The sequence below is a fragment of the Aythya fuligula genome, chromosome 6, assembly GCF_009819795.1.
Source record: "Aythya fuligula isolate bAytFul2 chromosome 6, bAytFul2.pri, whole genome shotgun sequence".
In the NCBI taxonomy this organism is placed as follows: Eukaryota; Metazoa; Chordata; class Aves; order Anseriformes; family Anatidae; genus Aythya; species Aythya fuligula.
In genome coordinates, this window is record NC_045564.1 from 18,521,975 (window position 1) to 18,549,339 (window position 27,365).

Consider the following 27,365-nt stretch of genomic DNA (forward strand, 5'->3'; position numbering starts at 1 on the left):
TGTTGTATAGATTTTTTGCAATGGCAAAGAGGGAATTCTGAAACACTACTCCCAAGGCCATGCCTTCATTATGTCATTACCTGAGATTCCTTCAATTTGAGTGGGAGTCTTGTATCTGCAATGAGCTTTGAAGAACGGAAGGATTTTTTTCCCCTTTATTCTATTTGCTTCTCTACACTGGAGAAGTGAAACTATCTTGAACATGGAAATCTGGGAATTGTTAGATCAATGATCCTTTTCACACTTACTTGTACCGTTATAGGTCTAAAAGGAGGCTCCTACAGCGTCTGTAGTCTCATTTCTAGCAATGCCTGTTATGGCACAACTAACAAAGAGTGGGGTAAACAACTATTTGAATGAGTAGTTCTGAGTGCTGGTATTTGTATTATTTTTCTTTTTACACTGTAGGAAGATTTGAGTGGGACCAGCCCATTCCTACAATTTTCCCTCCAGAGATACAAGCCACTATGATGGCAGCTAGTATACCCTGCATGAGTGGGGTGGGGGCTTGCATCTATTTGTATCGCTTTGGGCAATAGCCTTCTATTTTTACTAGTTGCGCTACATTTCTAGCCTCACCATTCCAAAAACTTCCAACTGTGTGGCTAATAGCCATTTGTATATGGAACATTTTAATAGAAAGAACTCATGGTTTGATTGAAATCTTTCTGATCCTTGGAGGAAGAACAAGCAGAGTAAAATTACTGCAAATATCGATGGCATGGGGAAAAATGCTCCATGACTTTTAGTTGATTTTTTTTTTCTTTTTTTTAGAAAACAAATGTCTGCAATAGATATTTGCTTATCAGATTTTAATATTTTACCATGCTGTCTTTTTGTCAAGTTCAAATTATCTTAGCAAGCAACATCTCACAAAGCAGTAGCATTAGAAAATAATGTTATTTTCAATTTCAAAGCTGAGATTCCAAGTTTCTAGGTGATAGGCTTACAAATATAACATGTATTTCTAGTTCTAACAGTTTGAAACTGATGAAATCAGGTCAGAACTGACACTGTGAGAAAAAGTAAAATGGCAAAATACACAACATCAGATTTGCAAGCCTTCTGGTGTCTGACAGTCATACAGTATGATAAAGGAGAAGCATAAAGAGCAACAAAGTCTCAGTGAGAGACAAAAAGGAATTGAAAAAATGACCTATATAAGCAGACGTAAATCCTTCGTATAGACATTATGGGCTGCTTACCCTCCTGCCGACATTGCAGAGAGAGACAATAGGTCAGTTTTGAATTGCCTGAACTGCCACATAGCAGCTTTGTGTGTTTGCTCAGAGGAGGCACGGACATTTACTGCCCAAGATACTGCCTCAGTTATATAGACCTTTATTCCCACTACTGTGGTAGTTAAACTGTCCTTCAAAACCTATAACTTCAGAAGAACTTCCTCAGTTCTGAAACTATAGGTATTTTGTTGTATTTCAAGTTATTAGCTGTTGAACTAGAAGTTTCATGGTATATGAAGTTTGTAACATTTATTTTTCAAAATACATGAGAGGGAACAGTTTGACCAAGGTTGTCAAACAAACAGTTTTTCACATCTTCATTTAACTCTTAGGATAAAGCTGGAGTTGCTCAATGTTATTCTGTATTTCTGCTCTTCACATGCATTATGTTTATGTATGTTTATTTGCAGTACATCTGTTCCTTCTGTCAATAGGAATGAATTTGGCTGGACAGTAATTTTGTGGGAGCTAAGAGAAGCAGAGTTATGAATAACTCCTGGAATCTGTGATCCCTTGATGACTACTAAGAGAAAGTTATGGAAGAGAGGCAAGTTGTCTACCTGTATAATGACATAGGAATACAAAATTAACCAGGGAAATTTAGTTCTCTGAATTCCCAAACAGAACCTAAAGGAAGACAGGTTAAAAACACAGATGGACTCAGGAAGAGCTAGGTTGCAAAATGCATATGTACTGGTGCCTTATGGAGCATGGCAAATGGTGTAGCCATTGCAGGCAGCTGGGTACAGTAAGCTCTGCAAACTTTGAGCAGAGTTTATTTCTGGCTTTAGGAAAGGACAAAGCAATTGCATAAAACTTTAAAGGACTCACCCAACATCTCTGTCACTACCTGAGACACGCACAGGGGAATAGAATTGAATGCCTTTTGCTTTGGCTAGTCCCTCATAAGGCCTTGTGTATGTGGGGCTGGCAGAAAGGCAATGTTGTTCTGCAAGGCAACATTGTCTCAGAGTGAAACCTATTTAGTTGGCCACCAGAGTTATGATGTAGCTTTTGACTTGTGATAAAGGGGAGCACTGTTATATTATCAGGCATTACAATTAGAATAAAGTTTCGTCACCAGAACTATGAAGTTTTTGAGAAGTATTCCTTTCCCATTCTTAGTGAGTTATGACATCCTCCATTCTTGCAGAGGAAACCTAGAACTATGTTTTGAACTTTAGTGCTTGGTCTCCCTGTTTGAATGTTAGTTCAAGCAGACTCACCCAGAAAGCATACAGAACTAAACTGACACATGCTACCCAAGCAGAAGTGTCAGAGGAACCACTACTGTTCTTTAGCTGTTACGTAAGAGATTACCTCTATCTGTCTGCCAAGGGAAAGGACAGTCCAGACACTTCTTTGATCACTTCAGGCAAAGTCATCATCAGGGCTAGTTTAATTTGGCGATGAATGTTTTTTCAGATAATTGGCTTAACTAACTGTAATGGATTATGGAGTATCATGCAGTCTTTCCTGGCAGCAGCACTGCAGAAGCGGTAATCTGCTGCAGGATAGCAAGATTCAAAGTTTCCATATACCAAAGTAGCTGCTTATTCATTGTCTTGGTGCCAAGAGTTATAAGATAGTTCCCAAACAGTTCAGAATATTCCCAGACCATAAAGAAACCATGCTCAGGCTAAGACAGCACTTTTACCACAAAAAAAGACCTGGACTCACTATCTCACTAACTTTCAACAGTATCAACAACAACAACAAAAAAATCCAATAGGTTATGAAAAGATGAGTTTACCCCAAGAGCATGTCTAAGAAAAGAAAAGCATGTCTAAGACATGTTTCACAGCATGTCTAAGAAAAATGATTTTGTGCGTCTTTCTCAGTAGCTTCTTTTGTATCTATCTTCCACCATCAATGGAATACTAGTGTTCACCATCTCTATGATTTCATTACATTGTTCAGCCTTTTTAGGATATCCATATACCCTGTGGGTTACAACAGACAAACCTTCCCCACAACAGGTGCTAAAAAGCAGAAGCAGACCTACAAGACTCTTCTGCCTTTCTATTCTCCCCCCCATAGGGATAACAATTTATAAAGAGGGAAGCAACATTCAAACAATATAAAGGGGCAAACAGCCATCAAGTGTTTTTTTCCTTGTTAGTCCTACAGTTTCATAAGTCTTAAACTTCTTCCATCTACCTCATGAATGACTTATATGAGCTTCTGTAACACGAAAGGTGAGGCGATGTTATTATAACATCTTCAGTAGACTTACTGAGAGACACAAGTTCAGAAAACTGAATTAAAACACAGTTCTTACACTCAACTTTCCCTTTTGGCTTAACATCAACACCTGAACATGCTCAATGAAAAACAAAATGAAAAAACTCAAACAGCATCACTCTTCCCCTTCTACATTCAGGGATTACTACTAAACTCAGGAGAGACCTTTCATTATCATCATTAATGATTATACTAGTTTCTGATACTGCTGTAGGTGAACTACATCATACAGACAAGATATCTTGGTAAGTAGCTTGTACTCAGGAAGTATGCTGGACAGACCAAAGAACCAGCCTTGTTACCTGTTCATGTAGCATTCAACTAAAGAGTGCGCAGGCCTACATGGATTGTAAGACCCAAGCAAAACAGCCTGAGGAAGATAAAGTTAGGAGAAATAAGACAATTACAATGTAAGTATCGCATATCTTGCTATTCAGATATCTGTTAACCCTTGAGGCAAAACAGAAGGGTAAAAGAAAATTCAAACAATTGAAGTGTTACTGTATCTGAGAATCTACATTGTTTATTTCAGCAATAAGTGCTCCCAAACCTAAAGTACATTTTAAAATCTACAACACAAAAATAGAAAATATTCAAAATGCACAGAAACACAAATCACCTTTAATGTGATTAAAACGTCACATGAGTTTTTTTTTTTTTTTTTTCAGTTAAGTGGCAATTAAAGATGTGCTTCACAACACTGTATAGAAATTTGCAAGTTTCCTGTACAGGTAGGATCCTCATGCTTGTGCAAGTCGTTCCAGAACTCTTCGATAATCTGAAACAAGTTGTTGGAAACTCTCTTCTAACTGTTCATGTTGCATGTTTAGGTCTATTTGGTTCAACTGATTTGTCAGCTCCTCTGGTCTTAGGCACCTTCTCATCTTGGCAAGTTCTCTCTGCTTTTTCTGAACAAAGTAACAAACAGTAGTTTGAACATAACCAGCAATTAAAAATACAGTATTTCATTGTAACTATTCCATTTCATTATTTAGTTAAGATGTCCCTAATAATAAAGAACATGCCTACTGATTAGGTCTAATGTTACATTACTAGAATTTATGGCATGAAAAACTAGATTGTAGAAAACATGACCACAATATTCAGTTCTGTGTTGTCATTAATCAAGCAATTAAAAAAATATATGCATTATGTATGCCTGGTATCCATGCTCACGGAATCATCAAGTTTGTTAAAAGAAAATTCCCTCAAACAATTTTGGTTTTCCCATCAGTCTCCAGATCAAAGCCCCTCTATACTCTATTTAACTTCACACTTCTCTCTCAAAGGAAAATTTGTTCGATTTTGATGACTGATGCTGAGGGTCAGGAAGTGGGAGCTGAGACCATGGTAAATTATAAGTGGGTAAGATCTGAGAAACTTTGGTATTCTCCCACAGATCCCATAGATAGATAAACTTCAGTTCAGAAAAGGAGAAGGTTCTGTACGGGAGTCCTGATGAGGCCTCCAAGTACATCTTTGGCCAACATTCAAGAAACATTTCCTTGTAGAAAGGATGACAAAAGCAACATAATTGCTTGAGTTTTAGATTTATATTTGCTCTATCCAGTCAACATCTAGTTATATTTGAAAGCAATTATGGCTAACAATGAGTAAGATACTCAAAATGTGAGTCACCCAAGTAAAATTAGACATGAGAACCCTTCTGAGCAACAAGTTTGTCAGTAGAAAAACTAAAACCTCTCTATTCTAGAACTAACTGCAAGTCTGCTTAATTAACAGAAATATCTAGGTATATTATAATCTAATTTAAATTTGAGACATCTAGAAGTTTCATATCCCAGTAGTTGGTACATGGAGTATAGCAAGAACAATTCTGCTAATAATGTATAAGAAAAAGCAGAACTTCTACTTGCTATTTATTGAATGCTCTGCATTGGCTTTGTAGGACAAATAGAGAACTCTAACCCCAGGTAAGCACATTTTGTTTTTGAATAAAGATACTCTTCACTAAATAGATTTTACACTGTCACATACAGCAATGGCTTTACAGAGCAGAAGAAAAAGTCCCCTGTTCTACAGAAACTAGCTCCCTACTACTTGACTAATCAAAGCTTAAAAAACATTTGTCGAAGCATAAAATATTTAGGCTGTAGCCTTTTCTGTGTAGAATATTTGATAACACCAAATTTCAAAAGCTGTTCACTCTCTCGATTACCAGGAAGAAGCTGTAAAATACAAGTACCACTACTACTAAATTAAGGTAGTGGAAACTTATTCTACATTTGGACAGCACCATCCAAGTGAAGTAATCAAGGGCTTTATATAAAAAAGTACCATTAAGAATGCTGTAATATTGCCAATTATTTACGAAAAGCTACTTTCCTCCTCCAAATTACCACATATTGACAGTTTAGTTGCAGTTCTGGAAAGGCTTTTTAATTTTTTTTTTTTTTTTTTTTTTTTAAAACAAGAACATGATTAAACAGTGCTTCCAAAAAAGTTTAAAGTCAGTGTACTAACCTAAGAGTCAGCCAACACCCCTTCCTTGATTACATTCTTTTGAAAAGAACTACTGGTGAAAAATTAAATGGAATACTCTTAAATTAAAAAAGAATATTCTAAAATTTTAGAGGACCAATACTACGTATCTTGCAATACAAAAATCTGTATAACTTTTTGTTCTTCATGTATTTATTACATGCAAAGATTCAAGTTGAAATGATTGTTAGAAGCAATAGAACTGAAGATGCCTACGGAATTTTGGATTTTCCCCACAGGACTTCAGTGCTGAATGAATGAATTGGAACCAGTCCTGTTAGATGGAAAATCATGGCCTTCTTTGTAGTGGACACTGAGTGAAATTTAGCAAATGAGACAAGACACTCATGAAAGAATAGAAAGTGTTTTGATTAAGATCCTGTCACTCAGCATGACATGGCGTTATCTCCAGATCAGCGAAGTGTTTAATGCAGTGCTGGGTTCTCATTTCTGCTAACAGCCTCCCTAAGTCCAACATGAGTACAATCAGAGTTCTGCTATTTTGATATAACAGGGCAAGTGCTGCTTTAGGAAGGCTTGCAAGCTAATCAAGATAATTCTGATACTTCGCCAAACTTTTCCAACCACGTTTTGGTTTGCTCAGTGAGTATGTAACTGCAGAGAAGCTAACAAGCTAGTCACAGCAATAAACCTAGGTTCATCTGTGGTCTTTTATCTCTTAATACAGATACTGATGTGATTAGCAATGACAATATATACATATATGTGTCTCAGATGGTTAGTTAATGCAACACAGGCCACCTATATTGAAGGTCCTTAGAAGCATATTTAGTAGGAGCTATGAAAGTTACTTCACACTAAGCTCAATAGTTGCTTGAACTTAACTTCTGAGATTACTTTATATTTATCTGCATGGAGTCTTATGTTGACATGGACATTTTACTTATAACTAGGTGCTTTGTTAGACCTTGTTAACAAGTAAAACAAGCATCTAAACTATATCTCATCTTCTGTGTAAATGTGCTATGACATTTACCTCCAACTTCGTGGTTTAAGATGTTCTTAACCTTTTCAAGAAATTCACTTTTTTTTTCACCTTTAAGTCTATCTGAACGTAATGTCACCTTTAGAGCTAGATACCATAAGCTCAACAACAACTTAATGCTGGAATTGAGCAAGAAACAGGAGACAAACAAGACCTTCAGCAGAGTCATGAACAAATGTTCTCTGCATCTGTGTACATGTCAGTTGATCACTGCATAACTAATAGTAGTTGATTGGCAACATAATTAGCATCAGCCACATTTATGGAAATTAAAGTAAAATCAAGTATAATTAGCCTTGAAATTATGATACTTAAGTCATATGCACCTTATAGGGGCCAATCAGTCTTCTTTTAACGTCCAACCGATAGCTTCTGGACTGTTCTGCATCACCCATATCTGTTGCACGCAACCGTAGAATTTCATAAACTCGTCTTGTGTGTTGCTAATGAACAGAAAGAATAGAGATGTCCAAATAAAAAGGTCAGTTAACAGAACTCTAATATGACAGTATTTATCCACTTTGAGTAACTCCTCAGCTTATTGGACACCAGTCAGAGGCACTGATGAAGCCTATCAGCCTGATCCTCCTCACCAGTGGGTTAGATGAATAAATATTAGTTATTTCCCTGTTTCTTCCACGCAGCCAGTGTCTGATCTGTACCAGCCACCGAGATGCTTCACTGACCTGCAGCAAATGAGCAGCAAAAAGTACAGAGGCCATAGTCCAAAATGGCTTCAAAGAACTGAGAACTAGATTGCCATTAAGCAATTTATTACTACACAGTACCTCCTGTACTGATCTTAATAATCTTGACATACCTACTACTCTTCACAAAGCTACCTGGAAGTTCTAAACATGAGAAAGAAACAATATTTAAGTTTCCTGTTTACTAGGAAGAGAATGGAAGACTAATTGTTTCTAATAGAAAATTGAAGTGATTCTGGAACACTGATCAGCTAAGGTCACATTTGGGAAGGAAACAAGATTTGTGTTGCTACTATATTACTACTAACTGCTGCAATATTAAAACTGAATTCAAGATCAAGCATTCCTTTGCTGAGCAACAGAATAAGACAGTTTTCTACATGTGTAGAGATACCATTAAAAAAATAAAAAATTATTTATTCTCTAAGGTTTAAGATCTCATACACAGAAGGCTGCAGATGTACTTCCCTTACCCAAGACATACGATTTTTCTGAATGTGAATACAGCTTGTCCCCGTTGCATGCTGTAACACTCATTCAATGTTTTCACAAAACTATACTCAAATATTTGAGTATAGTAACTCTGCCTCTTCACTAGTATACTCAGCAATCACTCACTGTGAAGATTACCAGTGAATTTAATTGTTAAATTTAACTGTTTAGTTCTCTAAATGTTTAGAGCTGCCTTAGGAGTTGCTTGCTACTTTAGTGTTCCGCATTCCCAAAACAATGGCTCTTTGTATAGATATACTTGCAAAAAAATGGAAGCTGATACCTGAAAAATTGTCAGCTTTCTAATTCTATTACATCAACAACGTCAGTAGGAAAAAAAAAAGGCATTTCAAACCATGAGCTATGTACCTCTCTTTGAGATAGATCCTAGAAATCTGTTAAAATATGCTGGAATATGCAAATTCAAATTCTCCACATCTATGTTTAAATTGCCCTTCTACTATACAAATTCCAAGTCTCCACATCTATGTTTAAATTGCCCTTCTACTAGCTTCATAAGAATAAGTCCAACTACAACAGTTCTTATTTAATACCTTATTTATTTTCAACTTCTGTTGAGCTTCCATCACCATTTCTTGACTGAAGCCTTGCATTAAGTTTCCTGGTGAAAAGCAAAGCAAGTCTTGACAGAGTTTTACAAGAACAAAGTCCCTTAGCTTTATGTAGTTTTCAGATGGATCTTCAGCTAGAAAGAATGCACATAAGAGCACATCATTAATATAGACATTATTTGTTGCTACACCTCCAGTATGTAATTACAAGGACTGTGAAAGACAAAACCAGATACAGTATTCATCACTATATAAACAACCGTGCTTAATTGTAAGAACTGCTATCAAAGTTATAGGTGTATGACATTTATTCTGCAAAAGAAATTGGAGAAGCTGTACTGAAATTAATTTATTCCATTCCTTTTCACCCAAATTAGTTAAAAGTTGAGATCATTTCTATACAGAAATAGAAATTATATAGATAATTTCTAGCAATATATATTTCACTTGTCAGCTAGGATGACATGTTATAACCAGGACAAAATATTCATTGCAAAAGTGAAACTCTGAAATATTTTAAAGCATTATTTCCTCCAGGAAATTTAAATTTTAACCTTTCTGAAAAGAGGAAAAGGCTTTACTTAATTTTACTAAGTATTCTGGCCACATATCACAGTTGTGGAGCCAGACTTTCTCATAAAAATGACAATAAATAATTTTGTAAAATATTCCATAATTTGAGTGCCAAAGAGAGTATTTCTTTATGGAAAAAAGCAGAACAAAGCCTACAATTAAAAGTTATTTTAGAACAAATTTATACTGTTTGCTACAACTCTGCATTTAAGGCACTGAGCCATGAAACATGTCAAATGATTTATTCAGTGTTAAGAATTTGTTTATCCTCAGTTATAAAAGCTACGTACAGCTTTATAGTATTAGCAGGAAAAGAGATAATAAAAATACCACTCTATGAACAAGACTTTGTGTTGCACAGAGGAAGTTGTGCTACCCTAGGTTCCTATTAACTGGATTCAAATTACCAGGTGGATTACTTTGTGTTAGGATTATCCTGCAGTGATACATGAAGAAAGCAAATATTCTGTTGCGTTTTAATTATTTTTTTGGGGAGGTGGAGGACTATTTTTTAAACTAAGACCTAAAATGAGTTCTTAGATGCACCTACAGTTGAATAGCCGATTCGAGTTTGAACTGTGTTTCTTCCTACACTGGTCTTGAAACCACAAGACAGGTATCATATTTGTAGCCAATTTTCATGCTATATTTTTTCAGGTGTATATACCCATTATATTTATCTTCCATAAAAATTTTATTTTTATGTATGATGCACACACCTCTGACACGATGGATGCATTCAGCTACCAATACATGCTTCTGAAGCACAAGTCCTGTACAAATTTTTAGTCTGTTAAACTTTTACCTGCACAAATATTAATATGCTATTTTAGATTTTTGTCAGTTTTGAGTTTTGGCTAATAGGAGTAAATTGAACAAGAAATTTGACAAAGCTTGATCTCCTGGCAAATTCAGCTGCGTATCTCACAATAAAATGGCTAATTAGCTGATAATCCGTGCATGCTAGGGATTGAATTTTCCTGGTGTGCTGTTCTCTAAGTAAAGGATTTAGGGAGCTACATTATATACAGTTCTTCTATAAAACAGGGTACCATTAATCCTGAACTGAGCTAAAGCTAAATCTTCAAAAGGCCATTTAATTCTGACAAGTGAACATGAAAGTTGGTTTGTGGGCTAGCAATCTGTGAACGCTACAAGTTGTGTTATTGAACAGGTGAACTTAGTTAAAAATTTAACACAGACCTGTTATATCAAGTACTGTAGGAGAAGACATATAGTATCTATGAACTGTTTCAAGAAGCTGAGCACCATGGCCTTCTCCTTGGAATGGTGGCAAGATCAGCATCTGGCTATAGACAAAGGAATGCATTGATATTTCAGTTCAAATGCATGCATTTGCAAACATTATATTATAAAGACTTAAAAACTAAGTGGTATTTCATTTTTCATTGAAGTACATGTAGCAATCTTAATTTTAAACCATAATTCTTATGGAGTCTTAGAATTGCTAAATATTCAAGAACTTGTTTGAGATTCCCTCTGCTTCAAGAAGGGAACAATGAAATAAATCAGTGCATAGCCAGCTAATAATGGGGATTTTTTTAAACAAATCAACACCATTATAAACAAGTATTGGGAACTTCAGCAGTTCCCTCTTCTGAAATAAAAGGCAAGGCACGAGTTACGCCGCCAATTACCTTACACGTGGCCGGGTTTTGTCTGGGTACACATAGTAATTATAGACTGTCATGTAGCCTACGGTCGCAAAGAGCGTAGCTCCATCCTTATTATACTTCTCAAATCTGCAGATAAAACAGAAAGCCAAGCAGGTCAATTACAGTCGCGCTCCCATGCAGTGTCCATTTTCTTTTCCATTCTCCAACTGAATTTTCAGTGTCAGCAAGCTACTCTGTGAGGGCCCAATGGGTACACCTGCTATGTTCTGAATGTACAATTCACTTAATTGGTGTGCAGCAACTTGGATAAATCAGACCTCTTTGCAGCACTTCAGTGCACTTGCCTATTATAAAGATGAATAGGTGGCAAGTAAAAGAAAACACAGGCAAAGCTCATTTTACTGTTTAAGCCTACATTCAGGGCTCTAACGGACAACAGCATTTAATTCAGCTCTATTCTCAAGGTTTCCCAAAGCATAATGGAGCAAAACTCAAGCCTGATAAACAATGGTTTTTCTTTCCTGGGAAAAATATCATTATACTGCTCCAATAATTGGCCAGCCACAATTAAAATGCAGGCTTTGTGGAGGTAATAAGGTCCACTGTTGCTTTAGAACTGTACTTACACTAGAAAGTAGTTCCATCTTTCATCATCTACATCAATAAAGCTAGCAGTTTCAATAAACCACATCAAGAACGTCTGAAGCCTTTCATGATATTCTCGAAAGCCTGGACATGTCATGTCAGCCTAGGGAAAAAGCCAGGAGAAGTCAGGTGAAGCCTATCACAGATGTAAGAGGAAAGAAAATCTGCAAAACCTAATTAAATTCTCCAGTACAAAAAGAACATGATCGTAATTAATAAACTGGTCAAATGATAGCATTTATATACTACAGTTGAAACATTACACAAAGTTCCTCACTTCAAAATAAACTAAGCTGTCAGCCTGAGATGTTTCACTTATTTTTCATACCTTATATATCTGATAAGTTATGTCTTCACCAGCTTCCTCGTTATGAACAGAATACGTGTGTAGCAGCATTCCAAAGGGCTTGAAGTTGACCTCCTTTTCCAGCAGAGAGACAAAGTCATCTGTGTTTGTACAAAAACCAGGAGGAATGATTTCTCTAATTTTACTTTCAACATCATCTGCCTGGGGAATACAAAAGGGGTCAGGATCAGAGGAAGATTAAAAAAAGACCAAGTTATCACTGTGCTAATAGAGATGAATATAAAAAGAGGTGCTATGGCCTATCAGCAATTTCAAAGAAAAAAAAGGCAAGGAAGCGTTCCTGTTGTTCAACAGTGACCTCCCAGCGGACAAAGGACTGAAGAGATACAGGAAGGTCACAGTCCAGCCCCCATCAGTATCCAAAAACTAGTAGTTACATCATAAGTTTCTGAACATTTTTATGGACAGTTTAGGGACTGTTACATTTATCCAAGAAAAATCTAAGAGCATTGATAGCTATTCAAATAAAAGCATTGTGTGAAGGAATACCACAAATGGCAAGACAAGGAAGGAGGCTATAAATTCAGTCACATGGAAAGAACACTTCTCTTGTTTTTCCTACTTTGTTGGATGCAACACATTTATTTCTGAAAGAGCAGTAAAATCAGAAGCCAAGACTTTTCATCCCACAAGTCTCTAAGTCCACGGCACATAGCCTTATGGAGCTGGGGCTCCCAAACAAGCAGCTTAAGAGGTATTAGGTGGTGCTGAACTGAGTGGAGAAAAAAGGAACAAAGACTAAAACCAGTAGCCCCCAAACAAGAAAGTGACAGCTAGCACACACTTACATTCTTATGTCTCGCTGCTTGAAATGCCTGTCTATAGTCAGCTGCAAACTACATTACAAACTCAGAAGACAAACATCCTGCATCCTAGTCAAAGAACACTTTGAAAACAAAGTTGATAAAATAATAAAATATCATTTAGGGATCCTGACAGCATATCCAACCTGTAAAATCTAACACCGGGGAGGAAAGAAATATTCTAACACCAAAACTAAATTCAGAGATTAAAATTACGCTTTTCAGTTAACCAAACTGAAAGTTAGAGACTATCAGCTGAGCAGACTTCATAATCCTTTTCAGATCCCAAAAAGACCACTTGATTGAATACATTTACTACTTCTTTTTAACCATGAATATTTGATGAAGTTTCACAATAACGTATTACTGCTTCTCACCAGGCAATAAAACTTAATGAATTGGTCTCAACTTAACAAAACCGTACTCCTCAATACAACCCCTAAAAGCCTGACATTACATTCAACAAAATGAGCTTACATTCAATTCAAACTTTGCTCTGGACAATGAATCCAGGTTTTTACTTAATGGAGTTTGCCGTGAGTTCAGCTGTAATGTTTGTATTGTATCTATTTCCACAAGGACTTACACAAGAACACTTTGTGTTAACTTACTAAGCAGCTCTTTCACACCGTTTACATGCATGATGGGTATTAGTTCAAAACCAAGACCCTTGCTACTTAGCATTCAAAACAGGGAAATTAAGATGCTTAGAACAAAATACACTACAAAAGGCTAATACAACATGCTACTAATTCCTGTCCTTTCAACCATCCTCCCTTAAGTAGAAGCAATGCACCTGCAAATGAATAGCACTTTATCATTCAGTTACATTTTTAGTGTAGAGAAAGATGGATGTGGTTCAGCACAAACAAGTTTTATTCTTAATGGTTTGGTACTACCAACATTTATATTTATATTTGTAGAGAGCTCTATTAAGCAATTAAGATACAGCGCTACAGTACTCGGTGTAACAACCCAGTTAAAACATCTACAGTCTTTACATCTATTTCATTCTCAAAACAAAAGACCTTTTCTGTTCATCCTAAAGTAATACTGGTTTAACATATTTTCTTTACATTTGCTAATGTAAATGCATAACACAGAATTAACCGTGTTTTGCAGAATCATGGAATTATAGGCATTAACAAGAATGAGTATTTGTATGAGCACAATATTTCAGAAACACTCATTTCTTGTCAAACTGTGTAAGTGCATTATTTACACAGATCTTAAGTATACACTGGTGATAAACTTGTAGGAATCCTCAACTAAGAATCTCTACTGGCTTTCATTTTGCACATCTGCAAAAAACATGTAAAAACCCTCTAGAATTAAAACAGGAATTCCAAGAGTTAGATCAATAACAGACCATGTGGATGATACATAAAAAGGGACAAACATGCAGTAAGAAGTTTGATATGTCACATTTAAAAAAAACTGCTCCCCTCACTTTCATAAGATTCATCTATCATTGACAGAAGACAAACCTTCACCTGCTGAAAGCACATAAGATAACGCATCTTAAATCTACATGACCACAATATATTTTTACCTATTGCCTCCCTAAGGTTCTCTCCACTTGAAACGAAGCCTGACTATCTAAGAAATGAAAGAAACTATATCATCTGTTACTTTTAGGGTTAATATCATCTCCATTTCTTACAGAAGGAAATCCCAGAATCCTCAGTTTGAGTGGTGACATACATGTAAGTTTAAGTGTTCCAATTTTCAGTTAGTGAGTCCTGAGTTATTGGAGTCTGGAAATACCAATAGCATACAAAAAATTTGATTTATTAATACCTGTAGCTGTTTAGAGACGTACCCATTACATAATAGGCACTTTAAAAAAAACTTCTCAGAAGTTTTATCAAGTAGTTACTGAGGTTTGTTTACTGCCTTTCCCTTGTGTATTTATTTGACATTGGTGAGAGGCTTCTTTTATTGAAGCAAGGCACTTTTATCTTACCAATTTGCAAGGATTTACACAGAACAATTTCTGTAAGGAAAAACAATCCTGTTGGCTACTGTAGCAATGTTAAGCACAGACAAATCATTTCAGAGTGCAAAAACCCTTGCTGACTTACAAGACTTGTTGAGCTTACGGTTCATGCAAGTGCTACCTGTAATGTATTGCCTTCATATGCAAACCCTGTGAGATGATGGGGAATACAGTATGGACTTTGTAACTAGACTTGATTTGTAGTAGGACTACTTAAGTGGGCAATGTAGTTAAGCGTACATTATATTCAACTCTGAATACTTCTTAAAAAAGAAATTACAATTGTACTAATAGACAATTATAACGTTTGTGTATCACTTTGATGTTATTTCAAAGTGTCTTCACTTAAAATAATTACAGAAATGTATTTGAAAGCCAAATTTTTCTATCAGTTATAAATATTAATTCTAGCAGGGAGCAATAGAGTGATCTGTTGTATTAACTAAAAAAGTATGTCTAATATTAAAATTGCACTCATTAACTTGTGTTAAAGCAAATATATTAGACTAGCTGCAAAGCTAGATAATATATTGATAGTAAGACTGTTTTACAAGTTAGTGAAATACTTTCCTTCACTCCATCATGAAATCCAAAAGAAAAGGAGGTTCCTTCAACAGCTACAAATCTGAAAGCTACTAGCAATTCAGAAGTCAATGCTATTCATATTTACCCTAGAAGAAAGCAGCCTCTGTTCAAGTATTTAAAAGAATCAACTCCACCCAAGGAATAAATTTTGTTCATTATCATTAAATGAAGCGCTAACCAAGAACATACTTCTATTCAAAATATGATTATACTTTGCTGAGCCTTCCTCACTAACATGGGATATATAGGTCCATCTTCAGGGAAACAATATTAAGATGCATAAATATACTTGAAGTTCTGGCTACTGGCATTTCAGGATCTTTTACCTAATGTTTAAAGATGTTGGAGAAACAGCAAACTGTATTCAGGCAAATATTTCAGTCAGTCCCTAGCAGGCAGAGATAGTAGCAGCTGCTGAAGCAATAACAGTAACAAACTTCCTATCAGAGAATAAAGTCACCTGCTGTTGAAAGGGCTTGTGTGTGGATAACATGTAAATAACTTGACACCGCATTAAAGCTCACTTTTAACCAGTTTGTTCAAGGCACAGACTGCTGTCCTTTCCAGAAGGCTATTTGCAGCAGAAAGATTAGCAATCATGCATAGTATATGGTTCATATCTTAATATTAGTATCCCAAATGAGCTAAGCAACTAGTTTACTTAAATACACGGTAATATGCATGTAAATTAACAACCTCCTTATTTTCAAATATGAACATGTTTTCAGAGATTAATGTAGTGTTACTAATGCTAAATAAATGGCAGAATGAGACTGTTGACCACCACGTCTTTTTTCCTTACTAAGGTTTAGATATAGCCATATGAGCAGCTTATTAGGACACAATGTGTTAATACCAAAGGAAGCACAGCGAAAATGCTTCAGTCAAAGTCTGTAAGCATTCTAGGAAAAGAGTATATGGAAGTCTAGCTCAAACAGATAGTCTTTTTGTCCCCACCTCAGTCCCTTAAACAACTGGAAGAATAATTCAGTAGAGGCAATGCTGGGCTTGAAAAAAGCCAGGATTCTGAGTGATCAGAAAAGCTGCAGTGTTAGCCTAAGGCATGAGATACATGTACCTTTTTTACTTTGCTTGTACTTCTAGAAAAGTAAAGCAGCTTTGTTACTTGTACAGAAAACAGCGTGTGAGTAAAAGAGGTATTGTGGTTGGGATTCCCACTGTGACACGATTGTGAAATTATATTAGTGAAAGGCTGGACAGAGAGGTGGTCTGTTTGATTTTAATATGGCTGTTACTTAGCCAACAGGCTTTCCTTTTTTTATTTATTTCTAAAAACTTATGAAGATTGAAGGATATGACCTTTCACTTCTAAGATATATTGCCATAGCCTCAGAAATATTTCAAAATACAAAAGTATATTTCCAGGGACTTAGCCTGCTGAACTTCGTATATTTAACACAAGTGCAGAGCAAGGAAGGACATATCTATAGAACTTGCATTCCACTATCTTTTTCTTTAGAAAAACAGGCTTTCCCTTGAAAGCATTGAAATAAGTTCTGATGAATTTGAAAATTTAAAATACATTTTATAAAATAATTTAAATACAGCTTCAAATCAGAAAGATGCTTACTCTTAGAAAAGAGAACAGTTTTTCTCAGGCAGAGTAATTTGAAGTCAGTGCAAATGTATAACCACACCACAGAATATTATGAAGATTCACCTATAACCTCATCAGTAGCTCTTCTCAAAAGAGAATTTTTTCTTCCCTATAACTAAGCAAAACTCAGATGATATGAAGTTTTCTTGATGCATTAAAATCCACTCTGAAAAAAATCAGTTCTTCTTACTGGATTCTCTTGAATATGAAGAAAACCACTAGTCCTCCTGGAGGCATCTAACATAAAAATTGACTTGCCTTTTTTTTGTGGAATTAGCCTTGGCATTAGTACCTCATGTTTGACTAATGTTTGGCACATTTTTGATGGCAGTACTGAAGTCAAAGGAAGAGCAATAAGAAAACGTACAGCAAACATTAGTTTTTTTTTTTTTTAGGTTAGTATAATAGGAAGCTTTGTTTTTAATGTAACTCATGTTTGGGTAGGTAATTACTAAACCTTGAATTTTGTCCATATCCCATTAAACCTTCCCAATAAATACAGGTTTGTCTCTGTCTTTACCTCCACACAGTCAAACTTCTCATTAACTTTAGATGTATATTCGATGCGGAAGAGTGTTGATAGGTTACCAGCAATATAGTACAAGAGGATCTTCAGTCCCTTGTAGCCAAAGGCAACTTCACTGAGGAAGGAAAAAAACACATTCAGGAGATCTAAATTAATTTCATAGCAGAATAATCACAATACAGCACTTTCACTTATCACTTTAAATTCACATCCTCTTTCCCAGCAAGGTATTCTAAAGACTCCTTATAGGAAAATGGGAATCAAACTGCATGTGTCTCTCTCTAGAGAGAGAATGCCTTACACTACTTTTATTAGTTATTTTGCTCCTCTAGTGCAGAAATAGAACATGTCCTTGAACTCAGTAAGACAGTGCCTATACATTTACTGTGATAGCTCACAAAAGAATACCTGAGATAACTAATATTGTATCTGTGTTTCTAAATGTTAACGTCATTAGCATTTATTTATTAATACCAACTAATATCATTTACTAAAACTTAAGCTTGCAGTGTAGCAGTCTAACATTTTGGAACACTACTGCAAGTTACTGTATAAAACACAAATAGATAATGAATCATAACAATAAGTGTTTCCGGTGGAAAGTTGCTATATACTGATCTGACTTAATTAGAATCAAGTAAATACAAAAAGGTATGAACTAGAGATGCTTTTTTTTAAATACACTTTAAAACAATGTGAGCTGTCTGAATATAAATACTACATTGTTTTAAATCTAGAGAATTATTTTCAGGCAAAAAAAAAAAAAAAAAAAAGGAATGCAGAAAATTGTTATGTTCACAGAGAAACATTAGCATCTTTCCTTGGTTATTTTAACTGAGCTTTTTCCTTTATGGTAGTACATTTCTAATTTAAAGTTTGAATTGCCAGAACAATAATTTGTATGTTAGCTATACTGACAGGTCGGAGAGTTCTCCCATTACTAAAAGCACAATTATTTACAGTGATCGCTGCAGTAGATGTGCAATAGTGCAACTAATTTTACTACAATTACTATAGGTAGCACGTAGTACTTAGAACGCTCTTTAAAGGAACTGAAAGTTAAAACAAATTGTTTCAAGTAGACAACAGATATGTGCATATATTTTCCTTTAACTTTTTTTTTTTAAAAGCTTTAACTTTTTTTTTTTTTTAAAGCTACAGCCAGACTGTTCACTATTGCTCTTCTGATATTAAATGACATTCTAGCACTAGGGACATAGTGGCTAGCTTCCCTACTTAAGTTAGAATACTTGAAAAAAAATTAAATGCCATTTTAAAACAGTTTCTGTATCTCCTGAATATTTAACTGCTTAGACGTATACATATTATGGAAAACAAACACCTGAGTTCAACAGTTATCAATGATCTATTACAGCCAAGAATGTGAGTTTAAGTTAATACTTGGGTCTTTTTCACTAAAAATTGCTACATTGTAGTAAAAAATAAATTGGTATACTGTTGACAGATACCTTTTTGGCACTCATTACTGTGAAAGTTTTAACGAAGAATTATTAATTCTTGCAAATTCTACAGATTACCTGAATGCAATAGCCACTGAAACAAGAAATTCTGTCTGCACAGTCAGGCATTTTGTCCCCTGCTAGTATCTTAAAAGTAGCACATAAAATGACTACAAGGCCCTAACTCCACATGCTAAACACGAAGGCCATTATTTAACTATACAGTCATAAAACTGAAGTACTGTGTGTCATTTTAAATAGTTTGGTATAGTAGTATTTCCTGTTCTCTAGCAATTAGGAACCAACCTCCCCCTTACAGACCTACTAATTTTACTCTGAATACTTCAACTTACTCATCTCCAAATACTTGATGGCTATACTCTGGATTAAATGTTGTGTTGTCATCTTCCAAATCCTCAGGAAAGCGAACTGAGAAGAAAAAATGTGCATGACCAAGTCATCAGTTTGTTCATACAGAGATGCCGTGCTAGATGTTTATGTATTCTTTCACTATAAACAGCTTTATTTATGAGCCTGTTAGGCTGACATACACATGAAAAAAATACATCTTGTGAAAATTAGATGCACATTATTTCCTCAAATCAGTAAGCACAATAAAATGGAGAAATTAATGCAGATATATGCATATTCATACATATATACATACAGTTTCATACACATATATATCCTGACTGTTACTGCCTTTTACCCCCTCTTGAACACTGAGTACACTGCCCAGATGGATATTCCTACACTAAACAAGACCAATCATGTAATCAAAGCTGCCTTCTCATTTTGCTGTTCTTCTCTCATATGTAGTTCAGAACATTGTAAGGAGGTCTTCAGAGAGTGGTGAATGGAAGAAAATGTTCACGTGCATTAACGTTGATGTTAAAATTTTTAAGAATCAACACGGATACATTCAAAACAATTGCACTAATACAATAGTGGTATTTGCATCAAAATTACAAAAATAACTAGTGATCATCTCCCCATGACTTTTTTCCAGAGAGCTAAACAGTTGAGGTAAAGTAGCAAAACAAACAAAATAAAAAGCAAAAATAGAGCAATTCTGAAATATCACCATGGATCAAATGAAGACCTAAAAGATGACAGTGTGCTTTTATATGCACATGGGAAACGCATGATTTTTTTTCCTCTTCCCAAATGGTATTAGCTTGTAAAGTCTCATCTTTTCTCTTAATATAGTTTGCATATGGGACATCTACACTCACCAACACAAAAAAGGCAACTGAATATATTAGGAGAGATAAGGCTATGAGTAACAATTAAAAAGCCTCTAGCAGGCTGAAAACTCATAAGTAGCTCCTCAGATTTCTAGACCAAATTCACTCAGATAGTTCTTGTTATTTCTCATCCTTTCCTTGGGTTTTAGAAAGACAGAAGAGGAAATGTAAAACATTATATACAGTCCCAAAATGATTATTTCAAATACTGTTTAAGTGCAAGAGAAACGTTTTAAAATTATAGTGGCCTAAAGAATTAAGTACGTGGGTTAGAATGACATTATGGCTCAACAAGGCTAAACTTATTATGCATTAAAAATAATATTAAACTTTATGGAACAGACTGTTAGTGGTAGCTCTAAAGAGTGCTTAACAGGTTCAATATTTTTATTTTCTTAATAAGTGATGCTATTTATTCTGTTCAATGAAACAAAATGACCTATTCTCTTTTTAAGAAATTACTGCTACAAGTAAGACAGTTTCAGATATAAGTGAGTCTATCAAGATTTCAGTAATTCTGCTTGTATTATGGATGTCCTAGTATAGTAAGTTAGCTATATAAAGCTACGAGCAGTCCACTTCATTAAAAATGGCTTGTGTAATCTAGATGAGGGGGCAACAAAAAACACAACAACACAGCACTTTTTAGCTTTCTTTCCTTTGTTTACAATTTCCTCCAAAAAAATAGGAAAGGGAAAGATGTAAAATAAAAATACTTAATTAGAAATTTGTAACTCTTAACAAGATGAGCTCTGCTGCTAAGGTCACCATTAAAACAACAGATACTGAGGACTACATCATAGCATATGGATTGGAGAAGAAGAAACTGAAAGAACATACTGAATACTTAAAGAAAAATAAGGTAGGAAAACTCCAACGCACTCTAGTAATACGTTAAGAAATTGCAGATAACATTATGATGCAGGGACAGGCCTGAGTTTCTATAGCTGTACTTAACTGCACTAGACTCAGCAAAATTAGGCTAGTATTAGACCGTGTTCCTATTCTTGTGTTTGTATATTTACATTAACAGGTACATATATAAAAACTGTGTGGATTTCATTATAAGAAAGTTTCTTAATTCAAATGCACAGGACTTAAAAACGGACATTACCTAGTTTTAGCTGAATCGCTTCATTTGTGTTACATTTGTATTCAGCCAGCTTCTTCTCCATAGCAGTAAGTCCTGAAGAAAAAGATTTTAAAAATGGTTTAGACGTGCACAATCTGCATCACTATTATTCAACAAATATGTTTAGAGAAAGGTTCTCAAGCACGGAAAGAACCACAATACAAAAACACCAAAGATACTGAACAAGTAGAAAAATCCCCAAACAGTACGCACTCCAAATGTAAAAGGAATGTCAAGGTTTCTAAAACACTTTTCTGGAACTACAAACAAGAACTAGAAAACAGACCAGAAGTATCTTTCTCTTTAGTTTCTGAGAATGAAGGGGACAATATAACATAAATATGTTGAATATAAAGTATTTAAAAGTCACCACTAATAGAACACATTACAAAGCAACAGGTAAAAAGCTTAAGAATTCAGTCTGACAAATGTTTCTTTTCAAGAACACATGCATGCACACATCAGTACTTCAAGACACCTAGTTCACCCCAATTCTAATTTCTTATTACAGCTCTGGAGAGCAGGTGTGCGCTGAAGCCTCATACCAGAGTAAAGCTCTATTGGACATGCATTGCTAAGCTCATCATTGCAGCTCTGTAAGAGATAGCGCCTCTTATCATCTATCTATGTGAGTTGTAGTCAAATGTAATGCCCTGCCAGAGGACTTAAAGTGTACTTTTATGGCAGAACACCTTATTTCCTGTAAACATTGCCGCTTCCTTTAAGAGGCAAAACAAATCTGTTCTCATAATAATCACACCTTTCAAAAAAATTCATGTCACCTCCTATAAGCATGCTTTGGTTTACAGAGATTTAACTAATCAAAAACTACACAAAACACAGTGAGTAAGTGCAGAGTATGCTTGACTGTTACAAGTTTCACATCCCCATCAACCTCTACCCCAAGCAGTAGAACCATATTGGAACACACAAATGTCAAATACGTAAACAAGAAACACTGCAGAGACTGTTGGCTCAATCACTGAAACAGAAGCAAGAAACATTCACCATTCACACCCTACCTGCCAGTTTTCTTATTGGGACTTAAGGAAACATTCTTCTGCAAATGGATAAAGAGGAGCCAAGTTCTGTGCCTGAGATCTTAAAAGAGTATTTTCCCCCCTAAACATCAGAGCTCTCAGCTGGCTAAAGAGTCTTTGCTAACACAGGATTTTGATGCAAATCCATTTACTGAAAGCTTCAAATGGCACTAACAAAGATTCCTGCATTTCATCCAGTAAAAGATCACTTAAAAAGTGATTATGGAAAGAACATTTTTGGTAAGCTCTTTTCCCCCCAAAAAAACAGAATTTGAACAAACAAGTACTATCATGTAGCGATGTGCAGACGTGCCTCTAGATGTTACATTACAGACCTGTCTTGTTATCTGTATAAAACCAGAAAAATGAATTTCCTTCTTACAGGCTGAGGACTCAACAAGGATTTCAAAATAAGGAAGTCACATGGAAGGAATACTTTTTCACCCAACAACGTAATTAGAGACAGGTGGTCTCAAAATAAAAGAACAGACCTAAAGCTGAAAAGCACACATCGGCTGCTTTGGAAAAGTAAAGTTTGTAATATTAAGACTTCATTTCAGAACACAACACCCCTCTCGTACATGTTAGTTTTTTATTGTTCCTACTTTTTAAAGGCTCTGTTGTTTTTTGCCTTAAGACTAGCAAACCTGTTTTCTTTTCTGCACTAAGAAGTGTTTTCCAAATGACAGGCAGACACTGTATTTGAAGAGCAGTAAACAGACTGAAAAACAAAGCTGGTGACAGACTGCCAGCCAGGAAGAACAAAGTTACAATACGCTCCTTTCAGCTTCTCAGTTTTTTTCAGAAGTGTTTGCATACACGGGTGTAGAACATACCACCCCCAAGCCCCACGCGTTATGTCACGCGGCCAGTTGTTTACCCAGCAGCTATAGGTGCTACAGGGGAAGATGACACCCCAAAACCTCCAGCACACCCACGACGCACCTCTCTCAGCTACCCTTCTGTACCTCAGCACACCTTCTGGCTCCTATTCTCTACCTCACTTCTGCGCCTTTTCATTATCCCCCAAACAGCTGCTCTTGGGCTGGGGCAGCTACACCCAGCAACGCCCCAGCCGCCCCCTGTCCCAGCGGGGCCGAGGACGGCGAGGCGAGGCGAGGGCAGCCGCAGCCCCCGGCAACGCGCAGAGCGCCGCGTCCCCTGCTGCCGCCAGCGCCATCACGGCGCTCCCCTGCAGCCCCGAGCTCCCCGCGGGCGGCTTACAGCGCAACGGCGGCTCCGCGACGAGCCGCCCGCCCACCCTCCCTAACGGCCGGCCCGTACCGGCCATCCCTAACGGCCATCCCTAACGGCCAGCCGCTGCCCCAGCCGCTGCCCCCCCCGCTGCCCCCCGCCGCGCCTCACCCGCCATTTCGGAGCGGGACAGGACGAACCAGCCCGCGCGCCCACCCGCCGGAAGTGAGAACACGCGCCCCCGCTCCTTCTTCCGCTTCCGGCCGCAAGCACAGCTGGTGCAGGCAGAGGCGCGGGGCTCGCGCGCATGCCCGCTGGCCACACCCCGCGGGCCACGCCCCCCCCGCGGCGGCAGCCTTTGGGAAGGGCGTGCGCGCCGCGTCTCATTTGCATAGCCCCGCCCCCTGCCGGCCCGGCGCGGGCTGCACGGGCCGGGCGGGCGCACGCTCAGTGCTGCCGGGCTCGCGCCTGCCCCGTCAGCGTCCGCGGCGCCCTGAAGGCGCTGAGAATAGGGCGCGGCGGGGCGGGGTGGGGCGCCCGGTAGCACAGCACAGCACAGCACAGCGCTGCGCTGGGGCGGGGCGCGGCGGCCCCCCCTGCTCTCGCCCCTCCTCCTCTCGCTGCTGTCGCTGCTGTCGCTGCTGCAGGCGGCCGGGCGCAGCATGGCGGTCAAGGTGACTCTCTGACTCTGCCCCCCCGCCGCTCGGCTCCTGAGGGGGCGCGGGGCGGCCGGGGGGCGCCGGGCGGGGAGGGGAGGGGGCGGCCGCCGCCATGACGGGGCAGCCCCGCGGGGGCCGGGGGAAGGGGCGAGCGCAGCCCGGGCAGCCTCCGCCTCCTGGGGGGAGCCGCGGGGTGGCGGCCGGGCACCCTCCGGGGCGGTCGTGGCACCGGGGAGCCGCCGGGCTTCGGCAGCGGCACTGGGGATGCGGGAGCGCGCGGCGGAGACCGCGGGGGGTTCACCTCGGAGAGTGTCCTTATCGCCTAGATAAGGGAGCTGATAGCGCAGCCCTTATCGGTGTCAATTGCAGGGGTTTTCGCGGCTGTGTCGGTAGCTCAGCTGGTGAAGCATTAACTTGCTTTTGTTTGCAGGTGCCCTCCACCAAGAGAGCGGATCCTGCCGAGCTGCGAAGTATTTTTTTGCAGGTAAACGGGCCTGTCAGACGCTGTGCGATGGGCAGAGCTGTGTTTGGGCCTTCCCAGCTGTGTGCCACAGCGTCGTGTGTGTGGCTGGGTCACGGAGCGCTCAGAAGCGCGTTTCTGGTGCACTGTGCGGTGAGGGGTCCTCATGCGTTGAGGTGAAACTGCTCCTGGCACAAGTGGTGGTCAACCACCCCAAAGTCTGATCTTAAATAATTCTCTGAAGCATTTTTTAACTTTCTATAACAAATAATTTCATCCAGAGCTGTTATTTTTAAATACACCTTTGCATGATTCTAAAAAAATATCTTATAGCTTTCATGCGATCCTCTTATAAATGGATAGATTTCTGGTGATATTTTTAGAATTTAAACTTATTTTTTTTAAGATTAATGTATTTCATAATATTATCTCTTGCAGGGCATTAAAATTACCATGCTTAAATAATAATGTGAAACTATCCATTCCGCTTAGTTACAGTGAAGCATGATCTGAAAGAAAAATCCAGTCTTAAAACTTTGATGATGAGGTTTGAAGGTCCTATGTTTTAGGTCCACAATTAGTCCATGGACATTTCCAAAATCACTATAATATCTTTTTTCTTTCCTGATGAGTATTACACAGTATATTCAAGAATCTTAACTCTATGAGGAAGGGAAGAATGTAAATATTAGGGCTAATACTGTAAATGATGTGCTCTATTATGACATCTCTGATGTGCAGCTTTTGGACCTACCTTGTTATCTAACATGTTAGAATTAGATGAAGAAAGCTTTTTGCCCAAGAGAGAGACAAGATACCTCAACTATTATTTGGGGGGGGATTTTTGATTTTGTATAACAGATTACTCTGATAATGTCACCTGAGTGTTAAAATTTAGAACTTTAGAATCAAATCATGGAAGCCCAGCTGTAAATTTCTAGTGAAAATTATATTATCACAAATTCATTTATTGTTGACGTGACATTCAGCTTTGGTACGTAAGGGATACAATAGAGTATATTAATCAAACAGGAATCATGAAAATACGAATTTTCACTTGTAGTGCAAAATTGTGTGGTTTTAGAATATCACACAACTCTTTTCCAACTCTTGCAAGACACTTCTACGTGCTTCCAAAAAAAACCCAAGCCTGATGTGAAAATACTCAGTTTGTAAATGGGAACTTTGCATGATTCTTGACTTCTAGTCACTAGAAGTACTTGCTTCTGCAATAAGTAAATTGTTTGAAGTCCTTGATTTTGGTGATACAGGGGAAAGTGGAGAGGAAGGACATTGGCCTACAGACAATTTAGAGATTAAGTTGTACAATATATCCTTTATTCACCTAAAAAGCAAACAAACTACAGGCTTAAAAGAGTTTTTTGTTTTTCTTCATACAACTTAATGTACATGTTTCTTTGAAAGTTACAGAATATTTCATGCCCTCAGAAATCAAAAATACGAAAGCTCTCATGTATCCCCTTGGGTACATGAGATTTGTCAACACAGACATAACACAGGCACTGCTTCAAATAGGAAGAGTTTATATATTTGGGGAGGGTTATTTGATTCTGATTGAAGGTGAAATTATGTTCTTTCTTTGATAGGTAGTAAGCAAACTTATTTGCAAATATTAAAAACAAAAATCTAAAGAGAACACAGTCTTTCTAAGACTAAGTTATATGTAGAGTCTTGTTATGAAATAGTGTTGCACACATCACGGGTCAGATATGTTGTGCTCTTTGCTGAGGGTGCAGGCCTGTTGTGTGAGCTTCAGTTAAAGGGCGTGCATTCCTTCCTAAATTTGGCTTCACTTGGAAATGGATGCAAGGGAAGATGTGAACTCTAGGCCTCCTTGTCAGCCACCTTATTCATAGAGAGTGTGCTTAAGTTTCCTTCTATTCGTACGTATTCTCTAATGGGATAACACTGACTCCTCTGCCAGTCTAAGTTGTATCTTAACCGATAAAACATTTGCCTTTCTTTTAGAATTTCTAAAGCTTGCTAAATTTTAAATTTATTTTAAACCATTAAAAATTAATGGTTTAATTAATTCACTTTAATACTACACTTGCATAAAGTAGATATTGTGCTATTATTTCCAGGTAATCCTTTAACTGTGGAATGCAGGCATTAAAACCTTGCATGTGTACACCATCAAATAAGTTACCTCTCAGATGTTTGTTAGCCTCTGACTTCAGTGACAACCTTAAAAGAATAAAACAGAAATCCACAGAAGGATTAAATACATGCATAGAACAACAATTATCAGTTTTCTTAGTGAGACTTCATTATTTTTTCTTAGGCAAGATACAGTAAACCCTGGGGAAAGATAACTGAATTATTCCCCATCTGCTAAATGCAAATGAAGCCTATTTAGCAAGGTGGAGAAAGAAGCCCAAAGACTTTCAAATATTTGTATGTGAAACTTCCCCCTACCCCCTTTAAAAATGTCTAGGGTCTCCTGCTCATATCTGAGACTTTAAAATAAATAGATAATGTAAAATGTTGAGAGTATCCATAGGTCTCTTGTTTTGGAAATTCTTATCTGCCCAGATAAAATCATTGTGATAGAAAGCCCCACTTTAAACTGAAAACTAAGCAATTTTTCAAACAGTGCATCACTTCTAAAAGCACGGTGCTACCTAACACGACA

General features: G+C 37.5%; 2 protein-coding genes across 2 annotated transcripts in view; one reads left to right on the plus strand and one right to left on the minus strand.

Annotated features, from left to right (window-relative positions):
* Positions 1–3,980: 3,980 nt before the first annotated feature.
* Positions 3,981–23,832, minus strand: HAT1 (histone acetyltransferase 1). The gene is made up of 11 exons (XM_032190552.1): positions 23,762–23,832; positions 21,339–21,410; positions 19,331–19,406; positions 17,512–17,632; positions 11,948–12,127; positions 11,601–11,722; positions 10,996–11,100; positions 10,541–10,647; positions 8,747–8,898; positions 7,320–7,436; positions 3,981–4,393 (listed from the first exon to the last, which is right to left on the minus strand). The coding sequence occupies exons 1-11, from the start codon at positions 23,766–23,768 to the stop codon at positions 4,226–4,228; spliced, it is 1,227 nt and encodes a 408-aa protein (XP_032046443.1). The 5' UTR covers positions 23,769–23,832; the 3' UTR covers positions 3,981–4,225.
* A 234-nt stretch (positions 23,833–24,066) lies between these two features.
* The window catches only part of SLC25A12 (solute carrier family 25 member 12), a 50,692-nt gene continuing 47,393 nt past the window's right edge, over positions 24,067–27,365 (plus strand). Inside the window, exons 1-2 of the mRNA XM_032189774.1 lie at positions 24,067–24,264; positions 24,680–24,733. Coding sequence (XP_032045665.1) covers positions 24,253–24,264; positions 24,680–24,733 — 66 coding nt within the window. The 5' untranslated portion in view covers positions 24,067–24,252. The remainder of the gene's footprint in view (positions 24,265–24,679; positions 24,734–27,365) is intronic.